This window comes from Cinclus cinclus, chromosome 23 (genome assembly GCF_963662255.1).
Source record: "Cinclus cinclus chromosome 23, bCinCin1.1, whole genome shotgun sequence".
Lineage (NCBI taxonomy): Eukaryota > Metazoa > Chordata > Aves > Passeriformes > Cinclidae > Cinclus > Cinclus cinclus.
Window position 1 is genome coordinate 8,341,525 of NC_085068.1, and position 16,106 is coordinate 8,357,630.

A 16,106-nucleotide genomic window follows, 5' to 3' on the forward strand; every position below is an offset into this window, starting at 1 on the left:
CTGCTGGGTAGGGAGTTCTATAAAACCTTGAAGTACTGTAACCACATATGAACAGAATTTTGAGCATGCTGAGCATCTGCAGAGTCTAGTGAACCTTCAAACTACAGGCCCAGTTGAAAGCAAAGTCATGTCCTTTTATTGTGCTGCAGACAATAAAATCATAAAGCTTAAACCCCTTTGTGTTTTGGAAGGCTAAACATCACCAGATTTTAAAACATAAAGCTTAAATCCCTTTGTGTGTATGGAGGCTAAACATCACTGGATTTTAAAGCACCAAACTTACTGCTGAATATCCAGGAAAGGCCTGTTATCCGTATTTGTGATCTACTGACTTCAGCATAACCACACTCTGCAAGGAATTCTCAAGCTAGCATTTGAAATATAAAGTACAGCTTACGAGCAATACATCACTGCTTCCCTTCAATCAAACTGAACCACGTATTATCCTGACCTCAGCTGCTTAAATAGCATTAAATGCTGCACTGAGAAGAGGGACAAAAATGTGAAGGGGTAGTTTAATTGTCATAAGCTCCTGCAACAGAAGTTGTTCAAAGCCAGACTGGTAATTTCAAAACAGAACAGCAGCCTATTCCAAGCATGACACTAACGAAGTGCCCTGAGCTGTTAATCTCTTGCCATTTAACTGGGATAAACTACACTGGTTTCCTTGAAATACAATATTCACACTATTTGTAAGCGCCTCAGCTGGAATCTGCTGTAAATCCCAATTTAATCTAGTCAAGTGGGGGGAGCCCTGCTGGCACAGGCAGCTTGCAGACTTCTGCCTGGCTTTCAGCGGGCACAAAGGAATTCCAAGGGCAGCTAAGCACAGGCATTTCCCAGGTGTCACCTGAATGGAGGCTCCTGCAGAGCCCTCCCTGCTGCCCAGCCCGGTAGAACAACTCCCACATCCCACCAGGTGAGCACCACCCACCTCCCAGCTCTGTCTGCAGGTAACTGCTGCTCCAGGGGAGGAACTGCACGTGTGCCTCCAACACCGGGCTTGAAAATACCACCTGGCCCAGGTAAATGTGCTCAGTGCCTCCCAAAGCAGAACAGACTGCTCTGCACAGAGGGAACGCTCCTCAAAGCAAGGATGCTTCCTTGCCAAGAGTGATGGCTGATGGTGCAGAACACAACCCAGCAGATAACCAGTGGCCACCTTTTCCTGCTGCCTGAAGGAATTAATGAGTGTAAATGAACAGGTCGGCAGGGCAGCCAGCTTTAGGGCTAGTATGGAAACTTTAATCAAAAGCTATTAAGAATCAGATTAATTCAGTTCTGTAATTTGAAAGCAAATACTAAAATTAAATGTACTTATCAAAGTCCTTTCTGAGGACCTCTGTTATCTTCTTACAAGTGGTCAGAAGTTTATTTGATTCAAATGGGATCTGGCACCTACATGACCAAAGATTTAAACACACCTCACCCAGAAAGGAGTGCAGCTGGAACACTTTTTCTTCTAGGTAACTACTTCTAATACACAGCGCTGTCTAGCCATGTTGCATATTGTTACAGCTGAATTGAGATTATTCACATCAAAATAATTTTTTAGGAATTAACTGGTTAAACATATTAACCTCGATAACAAGCACTAGAGTTTGAAAGCTATTTGCTCAATCTAGTGACAGCAGACACAAAATCCTCATTCTGAAAATGTACCTTTGAGACCTCATGAAAAATTCCTAGAAAAATTCACAAAAAGATAATATATTCTCTGTTAATACAGATAAACTGCACTTCATGTGCAGGAGATGAATTAGTAAAGAGTCCTTGACTTGTCCTGAAGGTCTGACAAGAACTGATTACTGTATATCTTTTGCTTAATTGTCTTCCTATGGATGCAAGAGATCACAAGGTGATCACCTTTTAGTGAGACAATGAAAACTTCAACATGTCTTACCTTAAACAGTCATAATTGAGTACTGTTCAGTTAAAATTTCAAGCCATATCATTAAAAGAACAAGTCTGTGTAGTATCTAACCACAGAAAATACAGTCCAGCCAAGGAGCACCAAGCTCCACAATGAAATATGCCTTCTCCACCCTGAAAGCAAGGCTGAATAAGAAAAGGCCTAGCATGGCCTGATTACAATGTGTGTTCTGTCCTGCCCAGCCTGCACAGCTCCTGCCTCCAGGAGAAGGAGCCAGGATTAACCTGGGATATAAGCAACTTGAAATAAACCAGTGGTAATAAAAAGATGTATTGCATTTGTTTATTTAACTGGGTCTTCTCAAACCTAGAATTTTATCAGAAGTCATCATCCTACAACCAGGTGCAAACAAAGGGATAAAACTGAACACCAGCTCTGCTGGAATGCTGACTTTCCTGGCAGTGTGGAACTTATCACAGTACAAGGTTCCAATTCAAACTACCATTACCATTTCCACTGCTGGGAACTGAAGGCAGCAGCCCAGTACGAGGGATTGAATCCAGGAGTCCCTTGGAATATCCAGGAGATGCCCCAGGACAGGGCATCCACCATTACCCTCGATGGCTCCTGGCTGAAGGACAGCCTGCTGGTTGAAATTCATCCCACAACTTCAGATCTCTGATTGCATTCTTTGCTACAGTTCAGGAGCACTTGTAGCTCCTGCTCTAGAAGCTCAACTGCCATACACTGGAGCACAAGATAATCTTTATAAACTATCAGTTGTCCACACTACCAGCCTGTAGAATCAACACTAATTCTTCAAACACCACATGCAAACTAATAGCTGTAGGAATTCAACGAGGTTTTATTAAATTGTATTTTGCCTAGAGAAAAATCACTTGTTTTTCACCACAAACAAAAAGTTTCCTGTATTTCACTGAACCAGTTGCCTAAATCTGATTTCATCTGTACAAAGACACATGGAAGTTTTGCTAAAAGCCTGATGAAACTAAGAGACATGCAAATGACTGATCAGAAACTATTTGCAATTTTTACTATCCACAGCTACAACAGAAGAAACATTCAGAGCACCAAGGACCTTAGACAGAGGATAAACTGACCAAATTTGAATAAAAGCCTTGCAGAGAAAACAAAGATTCTACCACAAAACAGTTTAAATAGGATTAAGACAAGAAGGCTTTAATTTCAAGTGGAATTTAAAATGTTTTACACTAAACAGAAGACAGAAATAGAAAGCATAAGCATTTAACTACAAACACTAAATTAATAAATGTTATCTTAACTGTTGCTAATTATAGTGCAGGAGTGGAAACCCCTTGCCTTTTAACTGTTGTCATATTTACAAACTCCGTTCCTTGAAAGGAAACAGTATTTAAAAAACAGCAAACATCACCCCAGTATAGCTGGCACTCCTGGCTCTACTTGTTGACTCCACTTAAAAACAGGGAAACCCACTGGGAGCAGTAGCTGCAACTTGTTTTCAATCAGATACAAAGCAAGTGAGATGAGACATAATGCTATAAACAAAGGACAGACAGACACTCCTTCAAAGGCACTGAGGTTTCCAATAATCCCTCCTAAAGGCTCCTAAGGAGGTTTAGTCCCTACAGAAGCCCAGGCGAGTCAATCAGTACAAAACAAATAAATTAGAGTGCAAAACAAGATTTATTTAAGACCAAGGCTTCCGCCTCACTGAACTCTCCCATGTTGAGGTATCGCTTCTGTCTTTGACAACAATGATAATGCTGTAAGATATGTGGCTCTTAACGCCATAAACCATCTTTCAGAGAGACTTCTCCCAATGGAACCACAGAGAATGAGATAAAGCTCAGAAAAATGGGAAAAGTGCTTTTGTTCAGAAAAGCTGAATGACTGCAGAAGTGTTTTCCTCTCTGCAGAACAGCTTCAGAGCCACAGCTACCACATACTCGGCTTCATGGCAGGAAACACTGCTTTACCCAAATTCTGAGTTGTGGGATGGTCACATTATGCAGAGCTGTGGCCTAACCAGGGTTTAATTTCAACCCTTTAACTTCCATGACACACTGAAGCCCATGAGCCCAGATTCCTTCCTTCTCCTTAAAAAAATCACAATTATCTGCAACTGGTGATTTTGTGTCTGCAGAAACAGTACAACCTCAAACCAAAGATACATTTCTTAAGTCTAGAGAAGTTTCTGTTGACAAATTTTCCTGCTAACTCAGCACAGACAGCACAACCTGCAGATTAGTAAATGGGAGAAGATACCCAGCACAGGAGTATTCCAAGCACAATGTAAACCATGCTTGCCCAGACCTTCTCTCCTCCATTTGTTTGCACTGTGGTGCATTATTTTAAATAATACATACGGAAAAACAGATTAAAATTGTTAGCATGAACAGATGGCTGTATATAATGCTTTCCCAAGCATTATACACTGTAGAGAGGTCTAGTACTAGTTAATTCTCTCTCTTCTCAGTGATTTCTTACTTTCATAAATACTTAGAGAACAAAAAAAACCCCAGGCCCCATAAATAGCCAAATTGTCTCTACATAATGCTTCAGGGTAGTGTTACATTTCCTTGCCTCAAGAAAGGAGAAAGAAACCTACCTAATCCCCAGCCTGATATTAAAAAGGCTGTTCCTGGGTCAAAGAAACATCTGCAGCAAGACTGTGGTAGTAACAAAGCGGTTAGTGGTTTGGATTTAAGACATTAACAACACCACCTAACTTCCTGAAATAATCACAGATCAGCAAAGTTTCTTCGAGATGCTATCACTCTCATCAATACCCTTCCCAGATGACAGTGAGTCGGAAGAGCCCTGACAGAGGTGTGTGGCTCTGCCTGGTCAGGACCCGTGGAAGCAGCAGCCCTGGGTGCACTGCCTCCTCCTCCTCGCCACTGGCCATGCAGCTCTGCTCAGAGACATCCAGCTGCTTCACCCACAAACACAGCCCCAATGCACTGCTAGCTGCTGCTTTTCCACTGCAACAAGCTTACAAATACTTGGGTCAACTTGATCAATTACAAAACAAATTCTACTAGATTAGAGTTTTGCACCAGCTGGACGGGAAAACGCCTCTTTAAAACCCAAAATCACTATCTGCATCCCTTAAAATAACTACAGGGAAGATGGTAGGTCAGCTAGCTCGCACCTGCCTTTTGTGCAAGATCCCATTCCCCAAACGCTATTATCCCTTCTTCCCATCATCAAAAAAGAAACCACTTTTCACTCCCCTGTTCCAACGACAGGAATGGCAGAACTGCCAAGTTCAACTGTACTTGGAAAAAAAAAAATGAAACTGGCAATACAGAACAGAAGGCTCACCATAAATGCTTCCAAACAAATGCCTTTCCTAACAGCAGGGAAATGAAATCGAGCAGCCCTTGCAGCTTTCCAGGTGTCCTCCAGAACTTATTTGTCACTAAGTGCATCTCCACAGAATATTATTAACAGGCCTACCAAGAGCAGCCAAAACACTGCAAGGACTAAGGCAACTGAACACACTAAACTGGTTAGCCCTCGTTCTGTAACTCAGTTAAGTGTGATGAAGTCCAACAGACCAGGACCTGCAGTCCAGCAGCTCTGTAGATCTGACTGAAAACAGGCTCTGCCTCCAACAAGCTGCAGAAAATCAGCCCACCAGCACTGTCCTGGGTAATGCTGCCTAAATTTGCCATTTGTTTCCAAGCAGCTTTCTTGGAAAATGGTTTTGGATCTTAATCTTATACCTAATTACAAACGATGGAATTCAAAGCAACTATGCTTGTGTACTGGTGTGGTAAATACTACATTTAACGATTCCAAGAATGCTGGTGAACAGATTGTACTTGAGGGATCTTACACAGCTAAATGATGGCCACTGTCAGAACAACTGGCAGAAGACTTCCTAGACATACTACAGCATCAGCTTCTTCATCCCACATAGGGAAACTGCAGCAAGATGTGCCCATAACGAGCTGGTTTTAGATCAAGAACTTCCCTTCAACGCATTTATAAGCCGTTTTACAGCCACACTTGTAATGTACACTCCTATCCAACGCTCCTAAATCTCATCATGCTGAATCGCGCAGAAACAGCATTCCCGATGCCAGGGGTAACCTTCAGGTAAGGAAGCGTCTCCGAGGCTCTCACTGAAGCCTGCCGGGGAGCAGCCCCGCAATGCGTATGATGCTGCACCTCGGGATCAATCAATAGCCACCAGGCCCGCGCTCACATCGCCAACCCGCCCGGTCTGGCCCGGGCGCTGCTCCGGCTCATCCCCGCACGCAGCTTCGGCACTCCAGCCCAGCCAGGCCCGGCTGCCCGGGGGTTTCATCCCCGCTCCCGCCCCGGCTCTGCCCGGCCCCGACGCGGGACCCTCCCGGCAACAAGTGCCGCCCCCCGCCCGTCTCGGGCCCCGTTATGTAACCGGCGGGCGGCCACAGCGAGCGCCGCCGCCGCGCATCCCCCGCCGGGCCGGGCCGGGCCGGGCCGAGCCGGGCCGAGCTCTCCTCCGCGCCTGGGAGGGCTCGGGGCCGCTGGGCGCAGGTGAGCGGGAGGACGCACCGCCATCCCCTCGTCCCCTCTGCAGGTGCAATGGCCGCGGCGGGGTCAACGCGGCCCCAGCTCCATCCTCCCCCCTTTCCCTACCCTCGCTGTCCGGCCGCCTCCGCGCTCCCTCCCCTGCGCAGGGCGCCAAGGACACCGTCCCCCGGCCCGCCCGCGGCGCGGCTCGGGAGGCGACCCGGACTGTCGCCGTCCCCAAGGTGCCGGCAGCCTCCCCCGCCCGCCCCAGCCGCATTACCTCGAGCGGCCGCGGCCGCTCCGCAGAGCAGCGCGGCGAGCAGCAGGCGGGCGGCGGGGACCGGCATGGCAGCGCGGAGCGGGGACGGCAGCGCGCAGCCCCGGCTGGCGCCCCCGCTGGTCCGGGCTCCGCTGTGCGGCGGGCGGAGGGCTCGGCTCGGCCCCGCGGAGGAGGAGGAGGAAGAGGAGGAGGAGGAAGAGGAGGAGGAGGGAGGAGAAGCGCTGCGCGGCCCCGCTCCGCTCGCCGTCCCTCCCCTCCCTCCCCCGCCCGCCCCGCCGGCGAATCCTAAAATGGCGGCCGAGCCCGCGCCGGGCAACAGGCGGGGGAGGGAGCGAACCAACGATGCGGGGTGAGGGGGGGCCGGGAGAGCCCATTGCGGACCCCCGCGGGCTGCGGCGCGCTCCGCCCCCGGCGCTGAGGGCACTGCGGCACCGCCATGGTGCTCCCTCCCGGGCACACGGCTCCCTCACAGGGACACCGCCATGGTGCTCCCTCCCGGGCACACCGCTCCCTCACAGGGACACCGCCATGGTGCTCCCTCCCGGGCACACCGCTCCCTCACAGGGACACCGCCATGGTGCTCCCTCCCGGGCACACCGCTCCCTCACAGGGACACCGCCATGGTGCTCCCTCCCGGGCACACGGCTCCCTCACAGGGACACCGCCATGGTGCTCCCTCCCGGGCACACCGCTCCCTCACAGGGACACCGCCATGGTGCTCCCTGACGGGCACACCGCTCCCTCACAGGGACACCGCCATGGTGCTCCCTGACGGGCACACCGCTCCCTCACAGGGACACCGCCATGGTGCTCCCTCCCGGGCACACCGCTCCCTCACAGGGACACCGCCATGGTGCTCCCTCCCGGGCACACCGCTCCCTCACAGGGACACCGCCATGGTGCTCCCTCCCGGGCACACCGCTCCCTCACAGGGACACCGCCATGGTGCTCCCTCCCGGGCACACGGCTCCCTCACAGGGACACCGCCATGGTGCTCCCTCACGATTATCTCCCGCCCGCCGGGCCCGGAGCGCCTCCGCCGCTTCTGCTTCGGGTGTTTTGGGCTTCGTTTGGCTTCTTACTCCGGCCTGCTTGAACCGGGCTGGGGGCAGGGAGCAAAGGGGCCTCCCCGAGATGTCACACAGCTGAGGGAACCTGGTACCCCCTCCGAGGCCCCACACAGCTGATTTAAATTGGTGCCCTTCCAAATCACACAGCTGATTTAATAAATGCTGATTAAGCCCCCAAGTCGTTAGGAAGTGTTAAACACCGTATGAGGCTATTTATGAAATAATTAACCTCATATAAACCTATTTGAACGCTTTTGCCCTAACATTCATACATCTTTTCAGAAAATAAAAAGACAAAACCTGCTGGGTTTTGCCCAAGCCAAAGCTGATGCCAAAGGCAGACAGGTACAGGAACGCACTGGGAATGGATGCACAAACCCCGTCAGCAGCCGGGATGGAACAAACTGCCAACACCTGGTGCTAAAGCATCAGGTACAAACAATCACAGCATCATTAGGGTTGTAAAAGACCTTCAATACCATCAAATCCAACTGTTAACCCAGCACCCCTTCTTGCAATCCTGCAGGAATGTGTCCAAGCACAAACACGCCTTGGGGCATCACTGAGTCTGCTCTGCAGAATAACAAACCCTTCGACTGTAGTGACTTCTATCAAGGCAAAAGATTACTTCTATTTGGAAAAAAATTCCAAGTGCTATCTAAATTGAGAGTTTCCATTAATTTTCAGAACTTGTCCTATAATAGAAAAGTTCTTTGCTCTACTATCAAACATTTCAATAAGAAAATGTTTTAACAAAGGAAAAAAAGATCAATACCATGAGCTGAGTTTTGACAATTAAAATGTAACCAACTTATTTTATAGACTACTCAAGCTTTTTACCTAATAGCCATTTCACTCCCACAGTGAAATAAAAATAAAATCCAAAACGTTCAGGATACTAGAGATGTGGTATTTCCTTATTTTCTGTGCATTTTAAATACCAAGATTGATCTGTGCTGGAAAAGCCTCCTCCTCCCTCCTGAAGCAAGCCCAGGGCTGACCACATTCAAGATGGGGAAGAAACCAAGTGAGAAACCAACCTGTTCACTGCCCTGGAGCAGCCACTCGGGTCTCAGAGGTGACAGAATCTGGTCTGTACAAACCAGTGCATTTGCGTACCCAAAGGAAAAATGTTCTTCCATCCTCAAAAGCAGCCACTTTCACTCTCTGTACACTCTGCAGAGCAGGACCCTGAGGAGCTGGACCCTGAGGCCCAAGGCAGTGAGCATCCCCCGTTCCCATCCTGTGTTCTGGAGCTCTCCTTAGCCAGCTTACTCCACATTTATTCCACTGACTGCGGGACAGCTGCTCTATCAAGAGCTAGGACATCTTTCCTTTTTAAAACAAAGCTAAAGCCTCAGTCTAAACCTCCTTGATTTCTCAGCCTAACATATGCTGGATGGCAGTTCATGTCAGAAGAAGCCTGGAGCCCATCTGTCGCCAGAGAGTTGAGTCTTTACATTCTGCCAACGCAGCTTCAGCTGACAGGGTGCTACATGATGTGTTTTTCTTTTGTGTGGGGAGTAGGACTGTCCAGCACAGTGTGACTCTCAAACTAGTCTTACTAACGTACTGTCTGAGTAAGAACCACCCCATTAGTAAAGATTTGCTAGGCAAGATCTCATCTGTTGAAAGATGATTGCCCATTGATGAATACACGGTGTAACACATACCCAGAATTCACCCAAATATTGGATTTTGATTAGGGAGCTAACTATGGACAGAGCTTTATATCAATATAAAGGTATCTGAAGAGGGCTGGATGTCTGGCCAGTCAGCATTCACATACACATTCTCTATCGAAACATTTTTTGCAAAATACATTATGATTAGGTATGGCAAAAACACATTTTAAAAGAGCTCTGCATTTCACTTGGGCTGTATCATGCATTATAACAGGAGAAACCACAGCATCATGGACCACAGTGAGAAGGGGACTTCAGTGTTACCATCAGGACTCATTTAAATTGTTCTGATTCTGCAGAATTAGGAAGAAGAGATATTTTTAAGAGAAGAAATGCTATGTCCAGGTAAATCTTATTTATTACACCAGCTCAGATGAATTAACCAGCTGAATCAGTCATGCTGAAAGTGGGAAATTTCCAAGGAAGGAGAAGACACTGATGGCATTTCACTTTCTAAGCAGAACTCCTCCGAGTCAGTTGTGACTAAGGCACTGATTCAGTACAGCAAACAATTCTTTAGCCTGTATTTTGGAATCAGTTTGATGGCTCTGTTTCTTTGGATGACTGAGAGATTTGAACAGGCAGTTGAGAGGCTGATACAGACAGGATGGGCCCTGCCCTCACACAAGGTGAGGCAGCCACATGAAATCCTGATCCCTGTCACCCTGGATGTTCCACTGGCACTCACTCTGGAAGTGCAGCAAATGCAACATCCCATCACTTCTCTCACAAAAGCCAATTTGATTTCAATCACCCAGTGTGGGACCTGCTGTGCACCAATCCTGTTTGCTGTTAGGCAAGAGCTGTCCTGTTCCTCCTGTCTGCCAGAGGAAACTGCATTTCCCATGCTGACAGAGATCCTCACTCTATCCCAAATGCCACATGCCATTATTTCAGAGGAATTCAGGGAACTAACTTCAGCACCTTCACTTTACCACTTATCTCCCTACTACTCTCTGACCTGCTTCTCAGGTTCCAAAAAACCATTGATTTTTATTTTATTGGTAAGCAACAAAACTGGAACAAATGGCTCCTGGCAGAACATGTTCTCTGTTTCAGCTGAAAACCTATCGGCCTGATGTCCTTGAAATGCACAGTGTGACTAATGCCTGGCTTGCAAGGACCCAGGAGGACACATTTATTGCGCTTGTCAGAGTGGAGCTGAGCAGCCAGAACAGAACAGATAGGGTGATAGGGAAAAATGAATGCACTTGCCTGCTCCTGAAAGGCAGGCAGTGCACACTGTGAATACAGGGAGCAGCAGGACGTGCTCGGGTGCATCCACAGCAGATCTGGATCTGCCTGCTAGAGCTCAGGAGCATAACAGATTTTGAATACGTGCAGAATATGCAGTTATTTCTGGATATTAGTCTTGGGCTCTTGTTTAAAGGGGGGACATATAGGGAAAGGATCCAAACTTCAAATAGTCTAGAACTGCATTGAGAAAATGGTTAACTTTAAATAAAGAGGCTGGAACCAAGTGTGGCCTTGTTTTTCATCTCAGTGTAATTAACGTCTGCATAGTAGTGTGTTTGCAGAGGATGATTTCTTTTAATGGGAAGTTAAAACCCAGCTTTATCTCCTCCACCAGTTTATCACAGCTGCCCTGAAACCACTTCTGAGAAGGGACCAATTGCCATAGAGACTATGAAGTAATTAAGCTCATGAGAGCTGCATGCACACCTAAGCACAATATTCGATGAGGGCAACAAGAGAGCAGCTGCTGAGAAGCTGTAACAGCACCATTGTAGCTGCTCCCATCTGGAAAAGGCAATAGGACAATCCCCAAATATTTGGGGAATTTGAATTTTGGTGGTTTTGGGTTCTGACATGGCTGAAGAACAAACAGTTATGAGACTAAGATAATTCAGGGTAAACATAAAGGATTAATTCTGCAGAGGTCAATGAAACCCCAGAATACTCTTGTAAGGCAACAGGCAGTAGTGGCATCTCTTGGGTCATTCAAAAGAAAACTCCACAACACAATGCCAGAGCAATGCCCCTGCCATCTGGAAGACAAAACACATAGGTGACCTGTTAGATAATTTCTAGTCTTGCTGTCCCCAATATACACCCTCTGAACACAGGCAGAAAAACTCAAGTGTTTTTAGATTCAGTAGATTAAGACTTTATTATTATTTTTTTAATGCTTTGGAACCTGACTGTATATTTTAGAGGAGAAAAAATTATAGGACTGGTTTTCCCCACACTTGAAAATTTCCAGAACTGCTTTGATCATGTATGAGAATTGATTTAGGGGATGCAAATGAAGGCCTTGGCAAACTGAAGAAGAAAATCTTCTCCCCTGACATTTCTGAGCGTTCAGAGAATTCTCAACAAGCCATTGAAGTAGGGGTTCATCAGAGAGACAAAAAGAAAATTCAATAAGCAAAGAAGTACATGAAACCAACCAGCTCCCTCACAAGAAAACCAGCAGCACTAGCAATCTTTGTACCTTGTTCAATTCTTTTTCCTGCTCAGACTTACCTTCTATAGCAAAATATGCATCCGGAAACATGAAAGCAATGAAGGGGAGATGCAAGTCCTTCCTTACAAAGAGAGACTGAATATTCTACATCATCATTATAATATTTTACAACTCATTAGCACTTTCCATCCCAGGATCTCCGAGCATTTACAAGCGTTAATTAATGCACTCTCACAATACTTCTGTGAAGCAAAAGGCAGGTGTCTGGATACTGTGGTGACAGGTGCATTACAATTGAATAAGACAGAATTTCTAGGCTTTCCATTTACATATTTAGGAAAGAAGGGAATAAAGAGGGGAGGGAAGATTAACAAGTGCTGCAATAGCTTGAAATACTTTGAATCAAGATATACTGAAAACACCTTGAAATACCTTGAACAGACTGGCTTTCAAGTCTTTACCTGAAAAGCAATACTTGTTAAGGACCTCAATAACATTTAGGCTTTATTAACATAAGTATTTGCTGAGTGAAGAACTGTGTGGTTTTTTTCCAGTTCTGTCAGAGATGTCCCTCTGGGATAGTGCCCTGCCCCTACCCTATTTCTCTGTCTGACAACACAGTCCAGTAACACACCAGGTACAAAAGGGTGGTTGGATAAACCAAATCATATATTTGCACCAGGTCCGGGTGACAGTGTTTAAATTTCTCAGTTTACAGATGTTTTGTATTCTTTAGGCGCATGGTATTCTGCAAACATCTGGTCACACAATGAGGTTTTCCTCTCTGCCTTCCCCCTGCAAGGGAGAAGAGCCATGTGCATGAGTATTCCCCTCCCCAAGAGCCATATGGGAATGTAAAGGCATTTTCTGAATTCATTACCCAGCCCCACAATATGATTCTGTCTTTGTACGGGCAAGAAAATGGATGTTAATTTATTCCTTATTGCTAATTTGAAAAGGAGCACAAACACAACAGTTCCATTGCAGAGACTTCTACCAAGGGTGTAGTTTAAGTCCAATTATGTGCTATTACTACATTTACTCTTTATTCCTGTGGCATATTAATTACATGTCTGGTATTCTGATAATTAACACAATTACACACTTTATTTTCCCCTTCCGTAGCCAATATTCTTGCATTTTATTCCAATAAGTAATTTTCTGTAGGTAAAAGGAGCCAAATCATCACGTATTAATAAAATCCAGCAACCGGTTTTCAAATAAGCTTATACAGAGAAGTTCCAGCAGTGTTCTTCAGCAAAAAGAAAAGCAGATGCTCTCCTGTTGGGCTGCAGCCTATCTCAGAGATTCCAAAGTGAACCAAGTTACCATCCTCTAGTTGTGTATCCAGCATGACAATCAGCCTGAGCAGCAGGGCCACAACGACTGAACTGGCACTGCTCTTCCAATGCTATCACATGTTCAAAGGCTCCCTGGTACCAAAACCTCTCATCTCCCACTGGCATCTGTGAAACTCAGTGACACTTAGCAAAAACAAAAGTGACAGAAGGTCAACCAAGATGATTTACAACTGCACAGGGCCATCCACAAATCAGCACTTGGCAGACACTGCAAAGGAATATTAAGGAACAAAATGAACCAAGCACTCAGTGCTGTAGAACATCAAGGTGGGTAGATTTCACTAAATTAAATACATACAAACACCTCAAAAGATTTGTGGTTTTACCTCCAGGACAAATTACTGTTCTTCTAAAAACAAGTTACTGTCTGTAGTTTTCTCTAAAAGCAGATCTTGAACCTCCAGTTGGTCTCATACGCTATGGCTAAAAAAGCCCCACAACTGAGAGAAAGATTCCCACAGTTTCCTTGGGTTTTTTTGGAAAGGAGGAGCAAAACGTTACATCATTCTGTAACAGTACAGAACCTGGTGGAAGGTTCCTCAGCAGCCTGTCCTCCAAATCCCTGTGCAGGCCTGGCTGTGTGTGTGGAGAGTGCAGTGTCATCCCAAGGCCCCGTGTCCCTGTCCCTGCCCGCAGCAGCACTCCTCACTTGCTGCTCCCTGGTGCGCATCCCAGCACATTTCACCAACAAGGAAACCCGAGGCTGCAGCCACAATGCCAAGTCCCTCTTTGCACAAACCCCATTACATTAATTGGGATCGGTGAATCAGTTTCCAGGATCTGCACTGTGGAGAATTTTCCCAGATTTCCCTGAGGCAATGTTTTACCTACATAACCTACCTCTGAAAAAGTTTTTAAAAGTCCCTTTTGAAATTACCTGGTAAGGAGGAAAACCCAGTTTTAATTTTCTTTTCTTCCTCTCTTCCCCCCCAGCCTTTGTCTGAAACCCCAGCGCTCCCAGCTTTCCTGGCAGTGCCCTGGCTATTTCAGTTCCAGTCCCCTCAGACACGAGCACAGCTAAATCCTTTGTCGTCTCCCAGATTTCCTTCTGTTCTGACGGACAGCAGTGGTGACCCTTCCTGCAGTAAGCCACTGCCCTGCTGGCCTCCTCTCTAATTGCAGCTTCGCTAATCACGTTCTGATCACCAGCCACGGGATCGCACGCACAGCCCGGTTAGGGGACAAGGGCTGCGGTCCGTGCGGACACGGGGGATCGGGGATGGGGATTAGGGACAGCAGCCCGATTAGCGCTGCCCTGGCACCCCCAGGGCACCCCAAGGGCACCCATCCCCAGGGCACCCATCCCCAGGGCACCCATCCCCAGGGCACCCCTGGCTGCCGCTTTCCCTCGCTGCTCTGAGCAGAGCCGTGGCTGCACGCTGCCAGTGACCCGTCCGGGCTGGAGGGTGCTGGAGAAGCAGGGAACACCGTTCTGGGAAGGTGCAGAGCGTTGTTGCCATCACTGCCTCAGCCACTGACCCACCAGTAGCACGAAAACACAATTCTATCCTGTGGCTTTCAATAGGTGTTATGAGCACGTGAATCCTAAAGGCAGCCAGCAAAGAGCTGATTTGCCTTAACAAAGCAGGAAACAAACATTTACTGAGGTAAGGCTCACAGACCAGGCAGAACAAACCTCGGTGCTCAGCCGGCCCCTCCCCAGCCAATCCAATATATGCAAACGAATAGGAGGGATTTAGAATAATTACCCCAGCCCATAGTGTGCTGCTTTAATGTATCCATTAGATTGTTAACTCCATGGTTTCCTCTGCCCAGTGAGGGAAGATAAAACATTTCCAGTGAACAACCTTTTGGAATGGTTGTAAGCCCACCTCTTTCATGGGATCGACTTCTGCTGGACCCCACAGGAACTCAAAGATCATGCCACTACTCACACAAACATTCAACAGCCATGAATTTCCACTTCTCTGGGACCTTTTAACGTTTCAGGCTTTCTCTTATTTTCCATCTGGACAGAGCCTCCAAACAGAGACTTGTTACTTCTCCTCCTTCTGCTCTATCCACTGCTGTGTGTCTGTCAGAAGTGGATCAGCTGAATAAGTGGAATGACACACTGTCTTCTGCAAAAGGAAGCAGGGGGGGCTTTAAATCCCATGTTGTGTTAAATGACTGAAGTCTAGAGCTTTGTAGTGCATGCTAACAGCACCCACTGCTCCCTGTTTACTGTTGCTTCAATGAGACATTGTCCATTGAGTGGAAGTAAAAAGCTTATGAGATGAGACAGGCATATCATCCCGTCTGAAGCCCAGCTTACAAAGGCAGCTTCGTGCGGCGTGAGGAAGAGCCTCTGGGAATGACAGGCGTCTGTGGAACACAAAAATACAACCCAGGATGGGTCACGTATTTATTGACCTGATCTAAAACCGAGTCTGAGTGGTCAGGTTTCACTGATTTGAATGAGGGGATGTGATGATAGCTGAAACTCCAGAGGCTCTGCAGTGACTGAGGAGTCCTCAAACTGAGCAAGACGCAGAGGGGCGAGTCTGCCTGCAACAGAGTAAACAGGATAAACCTTTTCCATTTGGTAAAGCCATGATTTATGTACAAGATTATCATATCCCATTCTACAGTCCTAATCCTAGACCTTGAAGTAGCAGCAGATTAGAGCCTCTGACCATTTTCTAAAGTAATGTCACTAGTAAGCAGTGACACATCTCAGGCAGAAAAGTTGCTAAAGCAATGAAAGGGAAAAACACCCTAAATATCTGTAGAATACTCTATTTTTTTCTTCCACTGAAAGGCATACAAAGCCACATATCACACAGTAGATATGCACAAGAGAATTCAGCACTAGAACATCTTAGTACCCTTTTTCCTCAAGCTCCCTTTGCTGCCCAGCTCTCATTCTGCCTAACAGCTCCTTAATCACAGTATCTGTC

At 46.8% G+C, this 16,106-nt stretch overlaps 1 protein-coding gene across 1 annotated transcript in view; it reads right to left on the reverse strand.

The window, feature by feature from the left end:
- CLSTN1 (calsyntenin 1) overlaps positions 1-6,729 on the reverse strand; it is a 28,553-nt gene extending 21,824 nt beyond the window's left edge. Inside the window, exon 1 of the mRNA XM_062507721.1 lies at positions 6,663-6,729. Coding sequence (XP_062363705.1) covers positions 6,663-6,729 — 67 coding nt within the window. The remainder of the gene's footprint in view (positions 1-6,662) is intronic.
- Positions 6,730-16,106: the final 9,377 nt, after the last annotated feature.